Source organism: Saccopteryx bilineata, chromosome X (genome assembly GCF_036850765.1).
Source record: "Saccopteryx bilineata isolate mSacBil1 chromosome X, mSacBil1_pri_phased_curated, whole genome shotgun sequence".
Classification (NCBI taxonomy): Eukaryota; Metazoa; Chordata; class Mammalia; order Chiroptera; family Emballonuridae; genus Saccopteryx; species Saccopteryx bilineata.
This window is the reverse complement of record NC_089502.1, coordinates 137,181,348-137,206,299: the sequence shown is the minus strand read 5'-3', so window position 1 is coordinate 137,206,299 and position 24,952 is coordinate 137,181,348. Positions and strand designations below refer to the sequence as shown.

General features: G+C 38.1%; 1 protein-coding gene across 2 annotated transcripts in view; it reads left to right on the top strand.

The window, feature by feature from the left end:
- GLRA2 (glycine receptor alpha 2) overlaps positions 1-24,952 on the top strand; it is a 195,962-nt gene that overhangs the window by 62,161 nt on the left and 108,849 nt on the right. For both annotated transcript variants that reach the window (XM_066248945.1, XM_066248944.1), the window contains exons 5-7: positions 19,944-20,026; positions 22,686-22,823; positions 24,447-24,661. In XM_066248945.1, coding sequence (XP_066105042.1) covers positions 19,944-20,026; positions 22,686-22,823; positions 24,447-24,661 — 436 coding nt within the window. The remainder of the gene's footprint in view (positions 1-19,943; positions 20,027-22,685; positions 22,824-24,446; positions 24,662-24,952) is intronic.

The following is a 24,952-nucleotide window of genomic DNA, read 5'->3' as shown; positions in this document are numbered from 1 at the left end:
AGAACCAGGAGATTCCCTTGTTTTATTGTTAAAAAACTTTTGACTTTTACTTTTCTAAAAATTTTTAGGAAAACCGAATGTTTCACATGGCCATAAATTTGGCGTAAGATGCAGTATTGGGCACAAGCTAAGCGGATGTGACCTGATGAAATGGGACATATGTAGAGCACGGTACAGGGAAGGAGAGTTATAAAAAGCAGCACGGGGCATCAGCTGCCCCAGCTAACCCTCTGGGCTTTGGGTGGCACTGGCTGTAGTAAATACCTGGCATCTTGCACTGCTGAAGCAAACCTGGCTTTTTTTCTTTTGTTCCATGAAGGCGTTTCTATTCAAGAACCATGAAGAATATAATGTTCCCCAAACCTAGATCTATAGGCAATTCTTCTGTCTCCAGTTCTCCTTGTAGCATATTACAGGCTCTGCAATACCCTAACAATTGTTCTGGATTGAACGGAGTCTGTCCCGTGGCAGGCTGCTTTAGCTTTTCCTTCGCTGTTGGTATTCTATGAAATTAGAAGGAAAAAAAATTGTTGGGGTAAGAGAAGTGGACACACCATTTTAGAACACAGTTCTTGGCAGATTTGCATGGCAGGAATCCAATTATTTGCCTAGAAGGATTTGCAGTGAGCCAGATAGTATGCTGGGCCTAGAGACCTGGAGTTGAGTCAGATGTGGTACCTGTCTTGGAAGGGCTCCAGTCTAACAAGGCAGGCAGACATAAGATAAATAATAAGAACAGAAAACAAGGAAAAGTGGCTCTAAATTTACGAGTGAATTGTGTTACTCAAATACTGTTAGAATCTGGTTGCTGGCATCCATACTCTTATTTACTTGAGTCACTCGCTGGACTCAATTTAACTAGAGGGCATGGTATAATTAGGGGTAATACATGCCAAGGTGCATATGCCCAGGCCCAACCCAAGTTGAAGGCCAAGTGGGCTGCAGTTTTTGGTTTCTTAAACATGCTAGAAAGTCCCTGCTAACATTCCATTAGGAGGGATTTTCCCACTACTCTCAGTTTTACAATGCATATATCCCTAGGAGAGGAAATTTGTTGTCCTAAATTCATACTAAGCTGTAAAGAGCTGATATTAAAATTTATTTCTGATAGTATGCCTGATGTCCACAAAGAATAGTAAGAATTAGCATTTTGGATACCTGAGCAGAGAAATCAGATAGAACAAAGAGAGTTAAGAAAGATTTAAGGAAGGGATACAACAGAAGTACCAAAGATAAACTCATGTAAACTAATGAATTATCTCCATCCTACACATTTAAATACTTTCTTAAACATTTGTCCACATAAAAAATATATTCTGCGCTAGCCAACGGGCTCAGCAGTAGACCGTTGGCCCAGCATGTGGAAATCCCAGGTTCGATTTCCAGTCAGGGCACACAGGAGAAGCAACCATCTGTTTCTCCACCCCACCACCTCCTTCTTCTCTTCCCCCCCCCACCCTCTCTCTCTCTCTCTCATTCCCACAGCCATGGCTCTGTTTGAGCAAGTTGGCCCTGGGCACTGAAGATGGCTCCATGGCCTCACCTCAGGCACTAAAATAGCTCGGTTGCTGGGCAATGAAGCAGCGGCTCCAGATGGGCAGAGCATCACCCAGTAGGGGGCTTGCTGGGTGGACCCCAGTCAGGGCATATGCGGGAGTCTGTCTCTGACTCCCTGACTTTCAATAATAATAAAAAACTTCTGTGGTGATGTTTTATGGTTGCATATTCCTAAAACTTAAAGCAAATGGATGACAGCATTATATCCAGGCACAATTCCATGCTTAAAGCTTTGTAGGAGCAGAGGTAAAACTAACTCTGCATGGAAACAAAAGCCCAAAGATTTGCTGGCCAAACAAAACACAGAGAGGTCAATGTAGTCCATTGATTTCATAAGAAGCAAAGACAAAGTTCATGCCTGACCGGTGTTGGTGCAGTGGTTAAAGTGTGGACCCAGAACGGTGGGGTCACTGGTTCAAAGACCCAACCACGGTTCTGAGTTTGGGCTCGTCAGCGTAGGGTCACTGGCTTGACCAGAGGAATCATCCACACAATCCCAAAGCTCACTAGTTTGAGCACAAAAGGTCTCTGGCATGAGAAACCCAAGGTTGCTGGCTTGAGCAAAGGGATACTGGCTCAGTCCCAGTCAAGGCACATATGAGAAACACTGCACAACTAAAGTGAAAGGAACTACAAGTTGATGCTTCTCACCTTCTCTCAACCTTCATCTCCCTCACTCTTTCAAAAATAAAAATAAAGATTTTATATTTCTTAAAAAAAAAGAGGACACTACACCAGAATTCCATAAGTGTTTTATAGATTAAAACTTGGGTACCTAAGTAAAATTCGAAAACATCTTTCAAATAGGAACCAAACGTCTTAGCTCAGTTACAAAGTTTCTATCCAGTGATGCAGGGTAGTCTTTGTTGATGAACAAGTATCAAATCTATTTCTGTTCATTCCTCTTCTGATTTCTCCTTTAATATTCACTTCCCTAATATGTTTGATCTTATTCTGTTTTTTTTTAAGTTTTTGTTGACCGGTTTCACTAAGTAATGATTATCCCTGACCAAAGTGTAAATAAGTACACACATCTTGCTCTGCATACCCTCAGAGACAAATTCTGAATCCATATTACTTAAAAATGCCTAGCTCCATAGTGGAACAATGAGGTGAGCCTTGAGTCTTGTATATATTATTGCTCAAACAATATTTGTTGAATTGAATATAATAAATTGCAGTAAAAGTTAAGGCATCATGCCATACGGTGCACAATACAAAAAACAGAGGTGAGCATTTTGGAAAGCAGCTTGTCTCACACATCCACAATGTCTCTGCTAATATTTGTTGTTTCCTTTACTTCCTATGGCTTCTAAGAATTTTCTACCAGACTTCTGTCTTTTATAGAAACATAAAGTTTTTTTTTTAATTTGAAAGTATTACCTTGCAAAATAGCTAATCTAACACCTTTGTTTTACTGATTAGGAAGTGACTTCCTTCAGAAATTAGGAGAGCTAAATTACTGGAGCCTATAAAAAGGAAAGTTAGGGCAAGAAGCGAAGTTTTTGACTTCTATTTCAGTGCTATCATCTCCCAGCCCATATTAGCTCTTTATTTACTTCAACTCAAGTCCAAAGACACAAACAAATAGAATTCCAAGACATGTCACTTTGGAACCAACCTTTTTGCCACTATTTTTTAAAGGACTATTGGAGGAAGAAGGTAAGATTTAGAGTGAGAACATAAAGTATCTTCAAATTTTGCAAATGTGTGAACAGACTGTTTAAACTCAATGTGCAATAATTGATATTCAAATAGGAAAATATATTTAATAGTTTTATATAGCATATATAGCTTATATAGCAAATTTTGCTATCCAAGGGGTCAAAGGGCTGAAGAGACTCATTAAGTCAACTTCCTACATTCAGTCAATCTGTTAAAAACTTTTTAAAACCTTGAAAGAAGATTTTATATTCTTTCTTTGGGTTCTATAACAATAATGTTACTCTAACGTTGTGCAGAAATTCTTCCTTATCAGAAATCACATTTAGTACTACTTAAATTAGTCATTTTCCTACATTTGTTTATGTGATAAATAAATGGCTACCATTTTTGGAAAGATGCAGGGATTTGCTTTCCTTTCATGCAAATTTGTCCCCCAGAATTAGTGGGCATGTTTGGTTACTGCGTGTTCCACTTCAGCACCAAGGTGTTCTTCATCTTGCAATTTTCAGTTTGTAGTATAGTTTAGGTCCCCTACTCTGAACCTTATGATAATGAATGTTATCCTGGTTACTTCTGATACTATAGTAGACATGGGTTTAAAAGTCAAATGTACCTGAGTTTGAGTATCTGGCCTCAAAACTAGCTGTGTGACTTAGAGAAATTTCTCATCCCTCTAAACCTCCATTTTCTCAGCTTTGAAAAAGAGATGATTTTGTTAAGAGCATTAGTAGAATACAATATATGTTATGTAGGTAGATAGTCAAAAGTGGCATTGCCATATATATCTAGGACCCCTTGGTATTACCAAGACAGATTCCTACAAACTCCAGAAATGAAGGACTGGACTGACCCGCTCCTTGAGGGGTGCTTAATCTGAGGGCTGGATGAAAATTCCAGGGGGTCCTTAAATCTCTCTAAAATTGTATGCATATTTGCTTATCAGGTTATTTAAACTCTTTGTTTGTTTAGAGAAAAATATCCTTATCTTTCCTAAAGAGGCTATGAAATTCCAACTGTTAACAATTGCTTCAAGGTTTACTGTATGCCTCTAGTATGTTTATGACAATGTTAAGGAATATTTTGCCTTCAGTGTCTTTTTATTTGACTGACTGGTACCTGGGGGCCTTGGCCACCCTCCAGCTGCAGGAAGTCCTCCAAACTGTAACTAATTAGAGGCTTGCCCCTCCACAACAGTATCTCATATCTTCAAGGTATCTGCTACCCTCATCATGAAACCATCTGAACTGAAAAGTATTCCTTTATGACATTGGAGGTGATTTGCTTGTTAATCCCTTTGATTCCATTCATAATTTCAGTTATTGCTGATTCAGCCTTCCCAGTAGTATTTGAGTTACATAGCAAGCTCTTGGAGATCGACACGCCTTCTCTCTCAAATGATAGATTATAGGCACCACTGAGAGTAGGTGCAGTTTTCTAGACAGATATCCAGTGGTGCTCTCCAAATAATCATATCTAATGACCGACTCTACCTACACACATGAAAGGACAACTTTTCTCACATAGCCTCTCATCATTAACTCATCCTCGTCTGATGCAAGAACTCAAAGATTCTAACTTTAGTCATAACATGATTTTTATAGCAGAGGAAAAAAGAACATTCTCTATTTAGATGTCAGAGCCAAAAATAAATACACAGTGAACTAAACCCTGTTTAAATGTTACCAACGGTGATTATCTTACTCTCAGTTTTGATGAGACACGTAAGCTCAGATTTTCTGTTAAAAAGTGACTATAAAAAGCTGTGATTTTGTCTCTTCGTGCTTATTTGAACTATGTTTATCTTTATATCCTATAATCCAGACAAAATTACATTCTCATTTTCCAACTCTATGTTCAAATCCTCATTAGTTTTGTGACTTGATTTAATGCAGTAATTAATGACTGTAACATAAGCACCCACATCAGAATTAAGCACCGAGGCTTCAGAGAAGTGGGAAATGCCATGGAAACCACAGTGATTCCATTCTTCCTAGAGGCACGCAAGATCGGGAGGGTGGGAGGTGCTGGCATGCACATACGCTGGTGGATTCAGCAAGAGCTGCGCTAAATGGCATGGAGGGGGTATTTTTGGAGAGTACTTTTCAAAAAAAGGCATGGCTGAGAGTAGAAGTATTAAAGTCTAGAAAGTCTGTTCTATACATGACAGACTCTCAAAGTGCTGAAAAACTCTGTTCAGCTCCTGATTGGGTTCAGAAATACACATACACACATTCAAGGGCATAATCATGGTTCAAACACAACAGAGTAAGGGAAAAGAGGAAATTGTGCAAAGAAATACATGGCAGCTGGCATGACCACCTGTCCTTGACTGTTTATCTGATTGAAGCAGCAATAGCGACCAGTAGGTTTTCCTCCCTTTGGAGGTAACTTCCTACTGCATTAATAGTCATCGGTATTACAAAGAATAGAATACCAAGGAGGTAGCTCAGGGCATCAGGGACTCTACATGTCCATCATTACTGTATCCTCCAGGCTTACAGAACAGTTTCTCTAACCCCATCAGTTTATTCTTTTGAGTCTCAGTTTCCTTACCTATAAAATGAGTTTGAACCAGGAGATTAGATGAAGTCTAAGACTCCTCTTAGTGTTATCATAAGTCTATAACTTAAAATGATCTTCTTCTTCCCAAACCACAGGATTCCTCCCAGATGAGAAAATAAGAATCCCTCATATCCTTTAGATCTTAGGAGTCAGCAAGAGAAGGTTTTAAAGTTAAGGTGCCTATCTCAAACTGCTTGGCAATCTTTGAACCTTGCTCTCCCGAACCAAATATCCAACTACTGAGGAGAGGAACCTGGTTTTGGAGTGGGGTAGGGAAGATTGGACAATCCATATTTTAAGAGGCAGCCTAATATTCAACATATAGTTTACACAGTGACAAGTACTGTATACTGAATTCCCTAGTGAGAAATTTTCCAGTTGCAAATAGATTCTTTGTACCCTCTGATTCAATCAGCAGGGTATCCATGATACACTGAATGTGTTCATGAATTATAGGTTTATATACTTTTACACAATAGCACGAAAATGGTTGGCTGGGACAATTATTACCTGGATATGGAAGCTCAAGGAAATGACATGGCAGATTTAAGCCAGCAGTTGAAGGGCTAATCTGCTGTTATTCATTTCCTGAGTTTTCTCCTGGCTGGAAGCCAAAGGAAATTCAGAGGTCCTGGTGAGCCTGCTCAACTTATGTTTACATGGGCTTCTCCCTGGTCCATAGTGCTGCTTTTGAAAGGCTCCCTAGATGACATTAATCCCAAAATAAACACACATATTATCGTTGTGGCTCTTACGAGATATGAATTACTTTAGCACATTCTCATGGCATATAACCCTAAGGAAAGGTACTCCATTTTAAAATAGAAAAAAAAGTACATCATCACTGCTCAGCTATACTTGCTTGTGGCATCTAAAATTACAAACCAACATCTATACTAAAGAGCATACAACATTTGTTATTGGATAGTCGTCAAAAGACAGTGAAGGACATATATAATTATGTGAAGTTCCACTGGCAACAGTCACTCTGAGTCAGCCCACCCCATAGCTGATTGAGCATGCCTTTCAATGTATAACAAAACAAATGCTTTACCTGATATTTCATTTTAGTAGGGATATTTGGCTAAATCTGAGCAGTTAAGTGAAGGATAGAAAACACTAAGTGAGCTAGGAGGTTAAAGACAGATGCTATGGCAGTAGGGTAGATGTCAGTTGCAAGATTTAGGAAGACTTGGATTCAAATTCAATCCCCCCCTTTTTTTCAGTCTTACTAAGTGACCATGAAAAGTCACTTAATCATGCATTGATCTGCAGTTTTCCTCAGTTCCATATGCATAGTAAATGTTCAATGGAGGTTGTAATCAGCCTGGCTTAGCTGTAGGATAAAGAGGGGGAGGAAATGGTGGAGACAGTTCTGTTCTTCCTAACCCATAAACATGGACATCCCCTTATTTGGTATCCATTACACTCAGACTCCACTCCCCTTCCATGCTTAGCCGCAAGCAGATGGGTTGCCTCGCCTTGAGTCTCATGTAGCTCAGAAAAGAAGTGACGAAGTACCTTCTTTCAGGTAACAGCTTGGGCCTCCTCTTCAGCTGCTTGATAAGGGTAAACTGAGGGATTGTGCCTAGTTTCAATGTGTTATCCAATCAAGGATGGACCATCCTACCATCTGACCAGGACTCTGTTCTCTTTCAAAACTTTGGCCTGACCAGGCGCAGTGGATAGAGCGTCGGACAGGGATGTGGAGGACCCAGGTTTGAGACCCCAAGGTAGCTAGCTTGAGCGTATGCTCATCTGGTTTGAGCAAAGCTCACCAGCTTGAGCCCAGGGTCGCTGGCTCGAGCAAGGAGTCACTTGGTCTTCTGTAGCTCCCCAGTCAAGGCACATATGAGAAAGCCATCAATGAACAACTAAGGAGCCTCAACAAAGAATTGAGGTTTCTCATTTCTCTCCCTTCCTGTCTGTCTGTACCTATCTGTCCCTCTCTCTGTCTCTGCCACAAAAAAAAACTTTGCCACAAGAAAAATGGCCACCTACTCTCTTCCAGTTACAATAGAAGTCTCAGTGCAGCAAAACCCCAGCAAAATAATATAATCTTGCTCTCAGCTGGAGACAGAGACAGATAGGCAGGAAGGGACAGAGATGAGAAGCATCAACTCACAGTTGCAGCACCATAGTTGCTCACTGATTGCCTTTACATATGTGCCTTCACTGGGGTGATACAGCCAAGCCAGCAACATCAGGATCAAGCCAGTGACCATGGCATCATGTCTCCAATCCCACGCTCAAGCCAGATGAGCCTGCACACAAGCTGGCGACCTCGAGGTGTTGAACTTGGGTTCTCAGAATCCCAGGCCAGTGTTCGGTCCACTGTGCCACTGCCTGGTCAAGCACTTTAGTTTTCTTAAAACCACATTTTATATGCACAGGTATATGTTCTCTCTGTTTTGCCAAAAGTAAAATGATTCCAAACAAAACATTAAGAAAATTGCAATACAGCGCTTTTCTTTCTTCGCTTCAACAGCACTGTTAAACCCCTGTGAACCTAGACACACAGTGACCATAGGGTGGACGAGTCAGTCCTGATTATTTTAAAAGGTGAAAGATTTATACAATATGAAGAGAAACAAGAGTATAGTCCTGATTATTTTAACATTCAGTCTAATAACATTTTAGCTTCACGGATGCTTGCATGTATAAGTCATACTAGAAGTAAAATGACTTTCAAGTTTAAAATGTAACTAAGATATAGGCAGTATTGGTTATTTGAATCTTCGTTAATTTGAGCTCTTTGTTCTGGTGGTGTTCAACACCTTTGAAACATTTTCGTTCAGGAAATATCAAAGTCTTTGGAAAAGTTATAGCTGCAGATATATCAGCTGTGCTCCCAAGTTGAATCCTATCCATGGTTGGACTTAATTAACATGGGCATACCATATGCGAGCACGTTTTCTGAAGGGAACAGGCACAGATGGGAGAAGATCATGTATTTTTGTCCTTCCTAGCTAGTATTGCTCAATGCATATGGGTATTTTCTGTGATGCTTTTATAATGTTTGGTAAACATGGACCTTCCTAGTCAGCGACTGACATGTCAGTCACGGGGGAGGGGTAGAGCAGCTGATGAATCAGCAGTGCTGCCATTCATTTCCAAATCCCAAGGTCAGTGGGGAAAAATAGGTCTTATATTTTCTGGTTTCGAATTAACAGAGTCGTACCATACAGTTTAGGACCAACCTGGGGTTTAGATTCAGCCTGAGACAATACTGAAAAACATTGTATCTGGTGCCATTGTTACACTGTTCTGAACCTGTCTTCCATCCAATGTTACCCTCCTGTTTGCTACTTTCAATATCAAAGTCTGCTCTTGGGGACATTGGTAGGGAATCTGGGGATCTATCAATTCATATACACAAAGGAGAATAATAGTACTTGAAACACAATTCTCTCCCTATATTTGCATCTTAATAGTCATGGGAGCTTTAAGCTAAATGTCTATTATTTGATTATATATAGCAGCTAAGATTTGAAAGGTATTTGAGCAACGGCTTGCATTGGGATACTTCTGGAACTCCAAATAATTAACACAGCATGAATTTCCAACCTTTACTTATGTGGAAAGCCTTCCCAGGTGCAGCCACATCTGTGCCTGCCCATGGGCCCAGCGAATGGCTCAGGGCTGGAGTGAGCAGGACTTGCTCTGTACTTTATATGATGAGGGACTTCAAACTGGTCATTTAATTAGAGGTTTCAGAACATGAGTTTAAATTTTTTCATTTATTGTGTGTCTAGCCAAACTTGGTTTTTGCTCTTTGTGGATCAAGATTGTTTTGTGGGTACTGTGGGTTTTGAATCAAGACTATCAAATGATTATTGAAAGTCATACTTCCTTGATAAATCCAATGGGCTCGCAGGATCCAGGTTTATAAGTGTAGATTATCTACATACCCAACCAATGTGAGTACTTATGTAGGCACCAAGGGAGTAATTAAAAGTCGTTTTCTTGATTCAGTTCATGTGTCTGATATACATAATCTGGAATGATTCTTTAAGTGGAGATTCAGAAACAACTTTAAAAATTTGAATAAGTGTACTATTGAGATATATTCCATTAAAATAATATGTACTAATGTATAATATATAAATACCATATTAATAATTTTAAACTATGATCTCCTCCAAGAGAGATACTGTTCTTTCAAGTATCTGATATGCATGGGAGCCAATAAATGCTTGCCAAAAATTGCTGATTGGATGTACTAGATTACAGCTCAGGAGGAGTTCTGTTTAAAACTAGTCCTCCTCACTAAGGATCTGGAACTATTCCTCGTCTGCATTCTGCCCTTGTCCCTAGCCAGCACCATGAGCTTTTGTAAATTTTTAGTTGAGGTTAATCCAATGCATGTTGAAGTCACCTCCCAACTTCTTCTGAAATGTCTCCATGGAGGATTTTCTAGTCAGAGGTCAGAGACAGAGTGCCCTGATACACTGCCACCACTCCAAGTAGAGTCCCATTGCCTACCTTTGCCCATTCACACATGTTAATAAGCATGCTGGTTTGGTTTCCTCTCTGCAGCACCAGGAAAGTGTCCTCCTCCTCTCTTAGCAGCTACCCCAGTTTTCTAGCTACACCCACCATATTCTTGGTGGCCCTCACTTTACCAACATGTCTCTCCTTTGTGACCAAGGCTTTTTAATAACCTCTCCTGTCACTACCCCTGGTCTAGTCACTTAGAAGCCTCCTTGAGCCTAACTGTCCTACCCTATTTTCAAGTAAAAAGTAATATGTTTCCCAAAAAGAGTGCCAGTGCCTTTGCTCAATCTCCTTTCCTATTTCCCTTTCCTATTTCTTCTTTTAATTTTTAAAATGTTTCTATTGATTGAAAGAAAGTGAGAGAATGGTGGAGGAGAGAAAGGGAGAAGCATCAACTTGATATCCCACTTAGTTGTTCCATTTAGTTGTCCACTCATTGATTGCTTCTTCTACAAGCCCTGATCAAGTATCAAGCCCACGACTTCAGTGTGCTTGGATGATGCTGTATCCACTAAGCCACCTAGCCAGATCCAAGATTTTCTTCTTTTAGTCTATCACAGAGACCAGCAATTTTCACCTGGTATGCCACAAGATTTTTTTAAATGTGCAACACTCGACTACTTAGTCAGGGGCACTGGCCTCTTTTCCCTTAGATTGTCAAAGAAAAAAATGACAACAGCCAACACAACAATGACCATCTGGTATGTGAATCAAAATTACACCTATTTTTTTTTCAGCTCAGCAAAAAATATATTTTGGGGTGTAAAACAGAGTTTTAGCTGCTTATGTGTGCTAAGAGATGGAAAAGGTTGAAAACTAATGATGTAGACTGGAATTAAAGTAATCCCTTAGAACATGCTGAAACTGTACTTCTTAAAATGTACTCCGGGACACCAGTGTCAGTATTACCTGGGCTGCTTAGCAAGAGGGTCTGAGAATCTGCATTACTACTTCACCCCTCAGATGACACTTATGTCCACTAGAGTTTGAAACTCACTGTTAAAAATTATACCTTTTTAAATATTTTTAAATTTAGAAATTAAATTTAATGGGGCGATACTGTCAATAGGGTAATAGGGTACATAGGCTTCAGGTAAACATTTCCACAGCATTTGGAGGGTTGATTGCATTGTGTGCCCGTCATTGAAGTCAAATCATTTTTCATCACTGTATATTAGTTCCCTTTTACTCCCCTCCCCCCACCCTCCCCTGGTAACCACTTCACTTTTATCTATGTCCATGAGTCTCAGTTTTATATCCCACCTATGTGTGAGATCATACAGTTCTTAGATTTTTTCTGATTTATTTAACTCAGTATAATGTTCTCAAGGTCCATCCATGTTGTATATGGCACTATGTCATCATTTCTTATGGCTGAGTAGTATTCCATTGTATATATGTGCCACATCTTCTTTATTCAATCCTCTATCAAGGGACACTTTGGTTGTTTCCATGTCTTGGCCACTGTGAATAATGCTGTGATAAATATAGGGGTGCATGGGTCTTTGTGTACCATTGTTTTTGAGTTTTTTAGGTAGATACCCAGTAGAGGGATTGTCAGGTAATATGGTAATTCTATTCTTAATATCTTGAGGAACCACCATACTGTCTTCCATAATGGCTTTACCAGTTTACATTCCTACCAGCAGTGAATGAAGGTTCCTTTTTCCCCACAGTCTCTCGAACACTTGTTATTACCTATCTTGTTGATAATAACCAATCTAACAAGTGTGAGGTGGTATCTCATTGTAGTTTTGATTTGCATTTCTCTATTGGCTAGTGAAGATGAGCATCTTTTCATGTATCTGTTGGCCATGTGTATGCCTTTTTGGAAGAGTGTCTGTTCAGGTCCTCTCCCCATTTTTAATTGGATTGTTTGCTTATTTGTTGCTGAGCTTTGTGAGTTCTTTATATATTTTGGATATTAACATCTTAGCAGTGCAGTTGTTTGTGAATATCATCTCCCATTTGATTGGCTGCTTTTTTGCTTTGTTGTCAATTTCATTTGCTGAGCAGAAGCTTTTCAGTTTGATATAGTCCCACTAATTTAGTTTTGCTTTTACTTCTCCTACCTTTGGAGTCAAATTCACAAAATGTTCTCTATGGCTAAGGGTTCATAATTTTAGTACCTATGTTTACTTCTATGTAATTTATTGTTTCAGATCTTATTCTTTGATCCACTTTGAATTAATTTTTATTCTTGGGAACAAGTTGTAGCTAAATTTCATTCTTTTGCATGTGGCTTTCCAATTTTCCCAGCACCATTTATTTCTCTATTGTGTGCTTTTGGTATCTTTGTTGAAAATTAAAGACTATATCTTGATGAGACAACCAGACTGGCAGTGTCTTTTATTTACTTACTTATTTACTATTTTATTTATTTAAGCAAGAGAGACAGACAGGAAGGGAGAGAGATGAGAAGCATCAACTCACAGTTGCTGCACTTTAGTTGTTCACTATTTCTCATAACTGCCTTGACCATGGGTCTCCAGCCAAGCCAGTTACCCCTTGATCAATCCAGCAGCCAGAAATCTTTGGGGTCAAGCCAGTGACCATGAGATCATGTTGATATCTCACACTGAAGCCAGCAACCCCATGCTCAAGTTGGATGAGTCCACACTCAAGCCAGTGACCTTGGGGTTTGAAACCTGGGACTTCAGTGTCCCAGGTCAACACTCTATCCATTGTACCACCACTGGTCAGGACTGACTGTGTCTTTTATTCCACTGACTCCCTAACTCTTCCATCCCTCTTCGCTGCATGAGTTACATTAATGATGCATTTTCAACTTGACTTCTAACTTTATCTCAGGCTAATTTCACTTAATGTCTAGATTTTTTAAGATGACACTCTTGTTTGATACTTGATGTATCCTGTCAAATCTCTCTGGCATTAGCATGTCACATGGTTCAGAAACCTCAAGATACAACTGAAAGGAAAGATTAAACAACTCTACATTATACAGAAAAGCTGTCCTTATGTTCTTGGGGAAAGAATGAAGTGTAATCTAGGATGTTGGATGACAAAGCCACATGGGGACAATAAATGTCTCACCTATATACCCAGATTGTCAAAAAGTTCTTACCTTAAGAAGCATTATAACTTGCACTTAGGTCTTTCATCATTTTCAAGAGTGTAAATTCACTTGCAAGAGGAAAGCCTGCTTCACTTACAGTTTAGAAACAGAGAAATTTTGAGCAGCGTGCAGTTTTTGGTGGAGGATATAACCCACTCTACTGGCTTCACAGACAAAAGAGGATGATAAATAATATTCTTTTCTAAGGAGGAAATTTGGTATAGTGGAAAATAAATGAACTTTGATGTCAGTTAATATTGGGTTCAAATGCTAGCTTTGTTGACTTACTGGTTTTGTGACTTTGGGAAAATGGCTTAACCTCTTCAATTTGCTTATCTCAAAAACAGTGAGAATGCTATCTGCCTTGTGTGACTGTACTCCATGATTGTAAAATAATGAGAGTGCTTGACCTATAGCAGGTTCTCAGAGAATCGTGATTATTAATACAATCATCATCAACACTTTTTTTTCTTATTAAGTATTTTAATCCGAAAAGAACACCATATGTTCTACCCTTTTTGATATATCCGTAAACTGCAGAGGGTATGTAGTATGCTGCACAGAGTGTGCTAAATGTGCCCTCCAAAGAAACAATAGCAATATACTCGAGACTCTCTTGCTTCTCCTGAAAAACACAGAAGCATCCCCTTGTCCTTACTTTCCAAACAAGACAGATTACTGTAACCATTAGAATGAATTATCCCAAAATAGTACACTGACAATCTTTGCTTTAGGCAAGCAGATCCCTCATTAAAATTTGTATTTCTACCTAAAAATTTGTTTTCTTTTCAAATGGTTTTCTTTTCCTCAAGAATCTTTCCCTGGGAATGAACTCCCAATTCTAATATATAAGATCTACTGGAAAGTTCTGTCCGTTTTTGGAATAAAACAAAATACAAATTTTTCTTACCATCAATAAACTTTATTAAATAATATAATTGCCATTATTATTAATGATTTCTTGCCAGCATGAGGGCAATTTGTATATCCCATTTTTGAAAAATGTTTTATCTTTTGATGCAAAAAATTGAACCAGTGCTTTTTTGATATCTTCTTCATTTTTGAATTTTTTGCCCTGCAAAAAATTTTGTAAGGACAAAAACAAGTGATAGTCGGAGGATGCTAAGTCTGGTGAATATGGTGGATGCGACAGACATGCTTCTGTAGCATTTCTTTCTTGTTGAAATTCGTAAAAATTACAGTGGCGTCAATGAACTTTATCAGTAGCCATGGGTACACTATTGCTTCACACATAAGACTAACGTGAATCAACTTTTAGTTAATTTGCTACATCAGTATGTATACATTAAATGATAAAAATAGAGAGGCACACATGCGCCGAATAAACATGTGCTTAAGTGTCGAAACTTGTGATAGAAACGGACAGAACTTTCTGCTAGACCTTATATTAAGTTTCTTATGAAACTATAGTTCCTTTAGGAATCAAGGTGCCTCTCTCCACCATAATGTTGTGAATTTAAATAATTAATTTGTCTCCTTCTAGCCATGTGAAAAGAGTCCTGGCTATACATCCAGTGACCTGGCCAAGGCTCAAAGACAGGTGGACCAAACTTCCTGGCGTTCAATCAGCATGATTTGCTTTATATCTAGTGGGATTCTGCTAGTAACTTACAGAAGGGGCCAGATAAGTTTTGTTGTCTTCCTTTACCTGTCTTGTAATTTGGCAACGCCCTATGGGCTTTAATGACCAGACTCTTCACTTCTAAGTCCTTTGTCCTTTCTCTTTTCTGTAGAATAAAAGACTGAAACTCTTCTACAGAGCTTTAGGACACTGATTCATTCATTTGTTCAATACATAGTTATTGCCAGGCACTGTTATAGGTGGTAAAGAACATAGTTCCAGCCTTCATGGATCTTGCACTGTAATGGAGACAAATAAAACAATAAAAATAGAATGTTTGATGAGTGAGCTGACAGCTGGGAGGGTATTGGTTGTGGGTTGGCGGCTGGGGGTAGAGGGACTGAACAGAAAAGAAAAAAAGAAAAGAAAAAAACCCATGGACACAGACAACAACAGTGTGGTGATTGCCGGGGTGGGAGGAGGTGGAGGAGGGTACGGGGGATAAATGGTGATGAATAGAGACTTGACTTGGGGTGAGGGTGAACACACAATACAGTATACAGAGTTGTGGAATTGTGCAACTGAAACATATAATTTTGTTAATCAGTGTCACCACCATAAATTCAGTAAAATGAAAAAAATATATTAAAAACTTAAAAAAATAAAAAGAACCAAAACAATTTACAATGTCTGCATCTATCAGTCATTTAAACTTTAAGTAAGGTATAAATCCAAGAACTGGTTTTATGAGCAAGGTGAACTGAATAGGAGAGTAGTAAGGAAGGGAAGTGAGGTTTTCGAAGACTGACTTCCAATGCTTTGTTTTTCTCATCTTTAAGATCGAAATGTTTGCTCAGCTCTTACTCTCAGTAAAGAAGCAGAGCCTCTATCAGGAAATTTTATTCCTTCACTTGCACAAACACGAGCTTGTCTGTTGGCCACAATCACAGTGGGGGAATATGTGATAATGCTTCAGGAAATTAGTTCTTTAAGAAAAATCAAATGGAAGATGAGCAGCCTCAGTTGACTGCCTTCAGGTGCAATGGCCATAATAGTTTATATTATGGGAAAGAGCAGAGAGAAAATCTGACGTGCTGTAGGCAGGGTCTGCCAGTAGTCTGTTTCAATTAAAATACTTTCTGTGAGACCCATCAGAAATAGATGGAGATCCAGAGTCCGGGAAGTAAAAACTTCACATTTTAGTGTAATGGCTGCATGTGTCAGTCTTATTGGATGCAATTTTCTTCATCTGTACCAAAAAAAACAAGCTAATTTTCCCCCAAAATATTTTAAATAAAAATTAGTTTTTAAAAATATAAAAGTGGTAGTTACTTTTAAAGGCTCTTTTTTATTATTATTAAATTTTTATTGGGTTCTTGACTGGGAAGAGTGAACAATGGAACATTCTCGGGTGATGGGAATATTCTAAATCTGGCTGTGGGTGCTTGTTAAATGGGTGGATAGAGTTATAAAAAGTCAGCATGGTACAACTGAGTATGTAATTTTACTGTGTTTTATAGTAACCTCAATGAAAAAGGGGAAAAAATAAGTCAAGCGCAACTTTGCATTTTTGGCCTGCAGATGTGTAGTAAACTGAACAGCATAAACTATGGGCTCCATGGCCCATGAAGGGACTGATTTAGATTTTTACAACTGCTCACTTCATGACATCATTTAACAAACCATGGAGCTGGCAACTGTTCTCCTTGCTATTGGCACCCATTGGGTTCCAATACTAAGCCTATCTAGATAGGAAATCAGAAAACAAACAAAGAAGGGAAATACCCCATGAGTTCTCAGATGAGACAAAATGCAGAGACTGCTTCAGGTTTGCTGGGGATTTCTTTCAGTGGGGTTTTCCTGGCTGGTAATAGTTTTGATCCAAGAAACTCGGGTTCCTGTCGGACTGTTAGATCTACCACAAAGGCAGAAATAATTGTGTGTGAGGTCTCTGCTCCCTAAATAAATATAAAAAGTTCACAGAACAATCATATTCAGCAAATCTATGATTAAGAATATTAAAATTGGGTTGTTTCCAATACTAAACAAAACACAGTTGAATTCCATGTTGCATGCTTTTTAAACTGTATTTATTTCCACTATTATTACTTTCTAATTTCTCCTAAGTAAGAAATTTCCAGATTTTCTGGTTTTGATTCACTTAAATTAATTAATTAATGCCCACTGATTTTTTGTATAATGAACATATTTTTGTTTGATGAAAATATTTTCTATTTAAAAAACAAGAAAAAATAAATAGATTCTCTTTGTGTTAACAATTTTAAACCCACAGATTCTTTTGGGATTTTTTACCCCAATAAAATGTCATATTTTTTAATTGATTACTAGAGATTATCATCTTGGTCCTTTCATTCTGCTTTTCTTTTAACAAGTTCATAGCATTAATCTCAATAAAACTGTGTTTTTTTTAAAAAAGAGTCTTTTATACTGGAAAAGAAATCTAAATGAACTCCATGATTGACAGAAATTATTTTTCCTGTCTGAAATGTTATTAAGTCAGTAGCTGAGAACTCAGAACCCTTAATTTCTTTTTCCTTTTAGAAACATGGTATTAGTGTTTTCAAAATAGTCCACAAAAGCTAGGTAACTTATTTAGGAATGAAGCTATAGTACCGCAAGTCTATGGCAATTTTACATACCAATAATAATACCAGTGGCAGAAAGTTACTGAATAAAACAAAATTTTATCATTTTAACTTTCAGCTATTGTTTGAAGATGTGTTTAATTACATGGAAGACATCTTCAAACAACCTATCTTTATCAATACAGATAACACAGAATAAAGAGTAAAAAAAAAATATGGGTCATCCTGGCCTTGGTTGGTTGGCTCAGTGATAGAGCATTGGGCCCAGTGTGTGGAAGTCCCGGGTTTGATTCCCAGCCGGGGCACACAGGAGAAGCACCCATCTGTTTTTCCATTCTCCCCTATCCTTTCTATCTCTCTCTCCCCCTCCTGCAGCCAAGGCTCCATTGGAGCAAAGTTGGCCCAGGCACTGAGGACCTCCACCTCAGGCACTAGAATGGCTCCGGTTGCAATGGAGCAACACCCCAGATGGGCAGAGCATCACTCCCTAGTCGGCTTGCCAGGTGGATCCCAGTCAGGTGCATGTAGGAGTCTCTCTGCCTCCCTTCTTCTCACTTCATAAAAATTAAAAAAATATATATGGGTCATCCTATCAACCGAAAATAACAACTCTTAATATAGTGTTGTGCTTATCTCCAGGAATGAAAAAATATTTTTACATAACTGAGATTAAACTGTACTAGTTTGTATCTTGCTTTTCCCAATCACTGTTGTATTTAACCAGGTTGCAGATTGTCAGCATAGATTCATTGTCTAATCTCACTTCAGATCCCAAATCTTTTATTTCTTTAAAGTAAGTGCCACTACTTTTTGTTTTGTCTTGGTTTATATAGAACGTATAAAATGAAGCAGAGAAAGATAAAAGAGAACCAGTAGGGGAGCATGACAGTGAGCACACCAGCAAGGGGGAGTGTCAGTTACAGTGCCAGTCTCAGAGGGGTCTGTGAATAGAAAAGGATAGAAAATAAACAGAAATGGGAGCAGTGAACTTGAGAATAACAGGGATTCTAATATTGGAGCTAACTGGGAATAAGCATCATTTTATCCTATCCCATCATTTGATGACATAAATGTTTATCAAGTTTAAGGTCTTGCATAGAGGACAGATATAGTTTGAGGCAATACTGGGAAGAAAACCCAGATATGCTAATTTTCTATCTTAATTTCTTTCTTGAATCTTTAACATATAGAAAAATTGAAGAGCAATAGCTATGCACCATCTCCTTGAGGACTAAAAAAAGAAAATGGCAGGAAAGAGATGGTGGCTCAAACAATATCCCGATGACATAAGGCTTGGTCAGGAGTTGGCTGGAGCCTGTAAAAGTGGGACAAATATATGGTGATGGAAAATGATGTGACTTTGGGTGATGGGTATACAAAGTAATCAACAGTTCAAATGCTATGAAAGTGTTTGCCTGAAACCCATGTACTCTTATTAATCAGTGTCACCCTGATAAATTTATTTTTCTAAATAAAAATTTAAATAATAATAAAATAAAACAAATAAAAAAGTGAAGGAAAAGGTAAAAAGGAGCAGGGTAACCTTCTTGGATGCAATGAGCTGAAGACTATGTACAAGCCACTATCCTTAAATTTTTTCTTTCAACTCAAGGATTACATGTTCCAGATTTGTCAACATTCTAGAATGAATGCTACAATATATTGTTAACCTATTCACATAGATTAGCAAATGAAAAGACATTGGGCAATTAAAAAAATAAAAAAGAAATAAAGAAAAGACATTGGAGTTAACATTTGCTCATTTGATGGAGAACCAATGCACTATCACAACCAAATATATTTATCACATCCTTTATTATCATTGAAGCAAGTCCACCTGTCCAAAGAATAAATCTACAACAGTATGCACTTACTGCCTTTTGGACAGCAGTATGGGTAAGAGCCCAATATCCTCATTACGTTATTTCTCAGTGCTCTCATTGATTCTAAAATAAACTTGTGACCTGACTGGGACTGGAGACTTGGAGACAGAGGTTGGAGGATGGGAAAGAGTATGAGGTTATAGGGAAATTCTACCATTTTTAAAATTTACTAGAGGGAAAAGTATAATGTGATGGAAAATGATTTGACTTTGGGTGATGGGTATATAACATAATCAACTGTTCAAATGATGGGGAGATGTTTACCTGAAATCTATGTACTCTTGTTGATTAATATCACCCTGTTAATTTTCTAAATAAAAAAATTGCCACCATTGGTAAATTCTAAAAATGAAAAGCATTACAAAATAAAAAAGCATTTCTCTGAGAGCTTAGGTTTCATTATTTGAATCAGTGTCACTTTGTTTTAATAGCAGATGTATTTCTGGCTTGTTTCTCAATAATCAGACCTCAAAGAATTAAAACTCGCTCTTTTAATGATAATTTTTTTTTCAAAGGCTCACTTTGACCTTATCCTGTCCCATGGACTTGAAGAATTTCCCAATGGATGTCCAGACTTGTACAATGCAGCTGGAGAGCTGTAAGTCACCACTGTTGAAATAGCATCCTGCTTGCTTGTCTTAATCAATAATCTGCTTCTTTTACTGTGTCATTAAAGAGAAAAGACCCATAGTCTCGTTCTCTACCTACTTAGTAACCCCCAGGGTCCTAATGAAAGGACAAGCAAAAGTGTGTGTGCATGTCTCATATCTAATAGACAATCTTTCAAAGTAAAATGCCAAATAACTCACCTTCCTCAAAAAACAAGCCTGATTGAGTAAGCTTTTCTTGGAAGTAAACATGTCTCCTGGGAAAATTAAGATTATTAGTCATTCGATCTCTATAATGAATTGCTCTCTATTCAGAAAATCATATTTCTTTTTATCTTATGCTCACATAGACCATCACCCTAAATGAATTATGGCAGGAAGCATAAATGATTTGAGGACAATATACAGGAGCCTTAGTCAGAGGAGGATGCAAAACTGAGGGGCATGTGATGATATGGGGTAAGAGGCATCTCCCTTCAATGGGCAGTGGATACGAATAGGCATGGGAAAGCAAGAAGAAAATCCTGTCTACTTTGTCCTGTTTATGCCCTAGCCCTGATGCCACTCAAATCTTTGCTACATACCATAAACTACTAATGCTTCCAAGGTAATGGGATTTTCAGTTAAGATACATGAAATTCTTTCTGGTTTCTCTGTAAAATGTAGAGAATAATAAATCCTACTGACCTACGGGATGTTAGAAGAGATTTAATGAGGCAAAATCAAGGAAATACCTTTAACTTCTTGGTTTAGAAAAATAAATAATAAATATCAAAAAGACACAGCAACTATTATTAAAAAAAAAGAGGCAGTGACAGGGCTTCCTTCTGATCATTTAAAATCACCACAGATTTCCCTTGAAACTTCCTACAAGAAATAAACAAAATAATGAAATGTCTTTGTTTTAAGACATTGTCAGGGATAAAATGAGAATTTCTGATCAACAATAAACTGTGCTTATTTTCCTCTATAACCCTTTCTCTTGAGAAGAAAGTTAATAAAAACATTTTCTTACATAATGATTCCTTCTTTGTGTCTTCTTTCCTGCTCTAAATCTTGCCCCTTTTTAACTCAACAGTTATTTTTCTCTATAAAACAGCAACCATAGCTATCCTGAGACTCCTCCAAGGCTTAAAAGACTCCAATCAGTAAATGTGGTTGGTCCTTGCAGGAGCTAGAAATAGTAAAAATCAAAGAAGTAGTGATGGGTTTACCATTAAGTTAGAATCTAAAGAGTAGAAATTACTCATTACTTTTCTACCCCCATATTCCCTCTTCCTTCCCCATCTCTTTACCTCTTCTGTTGCCCCAGGTTGGGTCTTCAGAATGGCTGACAAGGACTATTACTGTGGTGGCCAGCAAGAAGCCAAGGATATGGGGTGTTTGATGAGCTTCCGGTATTTGTTGGAGATACCTAACTACTTATACAGCATTTCAATAAAAACAGAGTTGGTTGTTCTTTCTGTAGACCATCAATGCTTGTACAGGGTCCTCTTTATAATTCCTTGCTTTCCATATTATTTTCAGCTTTGAATGGAAAAGGTGGTCCAAAGAAAAAGGAAAGTAGATTCCAAGGACTTTGCCATTGATTTCTGGGTAGTCTTGGTGAATCATAAGTTGCAGTAAATAATCTTTAAGAATCTACAAACTTAACAAATATGCTGAGGTTTTTGGCTAATAAAAACCTCACATAATATTCTTTGTCCTCCCCACTCTCATTTTAAAATTCAAATATCACAAAGAAGAGAGAAGAAATGACATCCAAAGAGTAACCTTCATTTCTGCGGTACAAAAAGATCCAGAAGCACTTTTTGGATAATGACCTAGTTAATAGAAGTTTGGAGACTGAACTTTGGTTTAGTAAGCTGATAAGAGCTTTACTTTAGATGGTCCAAGTACCATATAACAATATAATCTTACATATAGAGAATGTTTTACTTCATATTAATCATTGTGATGGGTGGACCTATTTAACAAGACACTAGCACAAATGAATATGCTTCATTTGCATATTTTGCAACTGCCTTTTAGGTTATCTGTCTCTAGACTTCCCCACTTGCTAAAGTAACTAAAGATTGACCATATGGACTTTAACATAAACTATAAAAACAAAGCTAATAGACCCTAGGAAAGAGGCCAAGTTGCACTGGGAATGTTTTAGGCCTATGATAAAATCATCATTATAAAAAAAGAAGAAGAGAGAAGAGGGAGGAAGAAAAAGGAGGAGAAGGAGGAGGAAAAGACTCTTCATTTGAAATACTAAGACTAGCACCATGAATTGTATTATCTTACTAGATTGCCACAGATAGAGCTCCAAGTGTGAAGACATTCTCCAAAGGGTTTTTATGTTTGTTTATTTGTCTGTTCTTCAGCAAGACTTAATGAAAAAGGCAGATGAAAACAGACTTTATAGATTCCATTTTGCCATTAAACAGAAAAATATTATTCAAAAACAGTTTGTTGTCTTCAACTTCTTTGGCTCTAATAACATATAACTGTCATGATAATTGCAGCTATTTTATTAAAAATGTTCTTGAACTGATGAGCATGAGTCTACTTTAGACAAGTTTCTTGTTCCTTTGCATGACTAGATTTCAAGGTTTCTTGGAAAGATGCATTCCATTTTTCACTGTGCTTTGTTTACCCCAGTTGGGTACACGATGAATGACCTGATATTTGAGTGGTTAAGCGATGGCCCAGTTCAAGTTGCTGAAGGACTGACCCTGCCTCAGTTTATTTTGAAAGAAGAGAAGGAACTCGGCTACTGCACAAAACACTACAACACTGGTAAGTTTTCATTCAGCTGCTAAACCCAAGTGGGCTGCATCTATAGTTTAGCTTATATATCCCATTGCCTAGATCACTGTATATTTAACAAGAAAATGAAGCTACAAGGCAAGGACATGGGTTTGGCTCCAAACCTCCTCAACAGATAATATACCTGTACCCTCTAGAATAGGTCAGTGAGCACAAAAACGAACTTCTCCAAAACTGAGAGAGAAGGAAAGAGATTTGGGAATCTTCTGCTGTTCTCTGGCTGACCATCTGCTATCCTATGAGTCTGAGAACAGGTGTATGAGACCTTATAAGCAGTGCAGGAAGCATATAAGTTCTGGCCAGTTCCTGGCATCCTCTTTTAAAATGGGATCTTCAGGTCAATTTGCACTCCGTGTATTAGTGGAAGAGAGGAATAACATCAATCGTTGTAAACCCAGAAACACAGCTGTTGTGCTCTTCAGGGCTGGACAATAGGAGTTTGGATGAAAATCAACTGGCGGGAATTCAGCTGGCTCTAAAGACATGCATTGTCAGTGGTGCTGACAGACATATGGGGGAGGGAAGGATGTGAGCTGGTAGCAACAGTGGCATCTGTTGTTACCTGGAAAACTGTAACTGCCCAATACAGTTGATGATTCTTTATATGAATGTCCCAGTTTTGATACCACACATGCTGACTGTAGGTAGGCAATGGAGACAAGATGGTTTGTTCTGTGACTCCTCCAGGCCCCTTCCTGAGTAGAAAGGCCCATGAATACATGTTTTGGCAGTCAACAGTGCTGCCTATGAAGTAACGAAAACCTGATTCCAAGGTGTTCTTCCTGACCAAGAAGATTCCAACTCTATCTCTATCTCTTATCACTTGTGTGGACTAAGCCAAATTTCCTTTTGGAGCTCTAACTCCAAGCTAGGTAAAGAGGGGAGAGGTGGCAAGGAGAAGGAACAACTATCTCTTAGTAGTATGTTAAAAGTTTTATTATCTTTATGTGCACTCTTTTTTATATAGGCACTGTAACATTATAAAGAGGGTCTAGGAATATTCTAAATGTCCTCAAGCAATTACCCAAAAGGCTAGGAAATTTTTACACTGACTAGATATATGCATGGCTGATACAAATATATATTTTTCTATTGCTATTGATAACACAAAAATTGATACTCAATTATTCAAATAGTTTGGAAGACCTTCGTGAACTTTACTACTTGAGAAGGAATGGTTTCAAAAATTACATATTACATGTTACACATTATATCTTTTATGCTATATACTATATGCTATACATATATTCTATAGGTTATATATTATATGTTATAACCCCACAAAACATAAATATTTGATTTCCATTGGTCAGTTTATGATAGTCTTGCAAATTCTAAAGTTCTAAGTAATAAAGCTGCATAAAGGACGGATTTTGAAAATGAAATATCCCACATGGTTTTGGTCCAGTGACTCTTCAAGTTCACTCATTCTTACTCTCATTTCCATTACTTAAGATGGAAAAGGGTTCGATTGCTTATGTAAGGTGAGCATTTTGTAAAATGTAATACTCTTATTTTTTAAATAAAATGGGAGTCTGTAATAGGAAAGATAAATTCAAATCATATTTTAAATAATCATTTCTTGCCTTCCAGGAAAGTTTACCTGCATCGAGGTTAAGTTTCACCTGGAACGCCAGATGGGATATTATTTGATCCAGATGTACATCCCCAGTCTCTTGATAGTCATTTTGTCCTGGGTCTCCTTTTGGATTAACATGGATGCAGCCCCGGCCAGGGTTGCACTGGGCATCACCACGGTTTTGACGATGACCACCCAGAGTTCAGGATCTAGGGCATCGCTGCCAAAGGTAAGAAACCTCCTCACTGGACAACAAGTGACCTGAGAAATTTGTCAAAAGGTTTGTAGGCTGGAGAATTCTGGGAAGAGAGAAATGTTTGCCCTTCTGTAGCACTGCCAGAGATGAAGAGCTGAATTTGTGATAATTCGAGCTCTGAGGATGCAGGACAACTTCATAGTCAGGTCAATTATGGGAAAGGGGAATCGGGGTTGAGAGAGAAGAGGAATGAGTGGGGGCGGGAACAATGCTCAGGAGTTCTAAGAAGCCCTTGAGTGCTTTTGACCTCGTGTTGTTTATGAG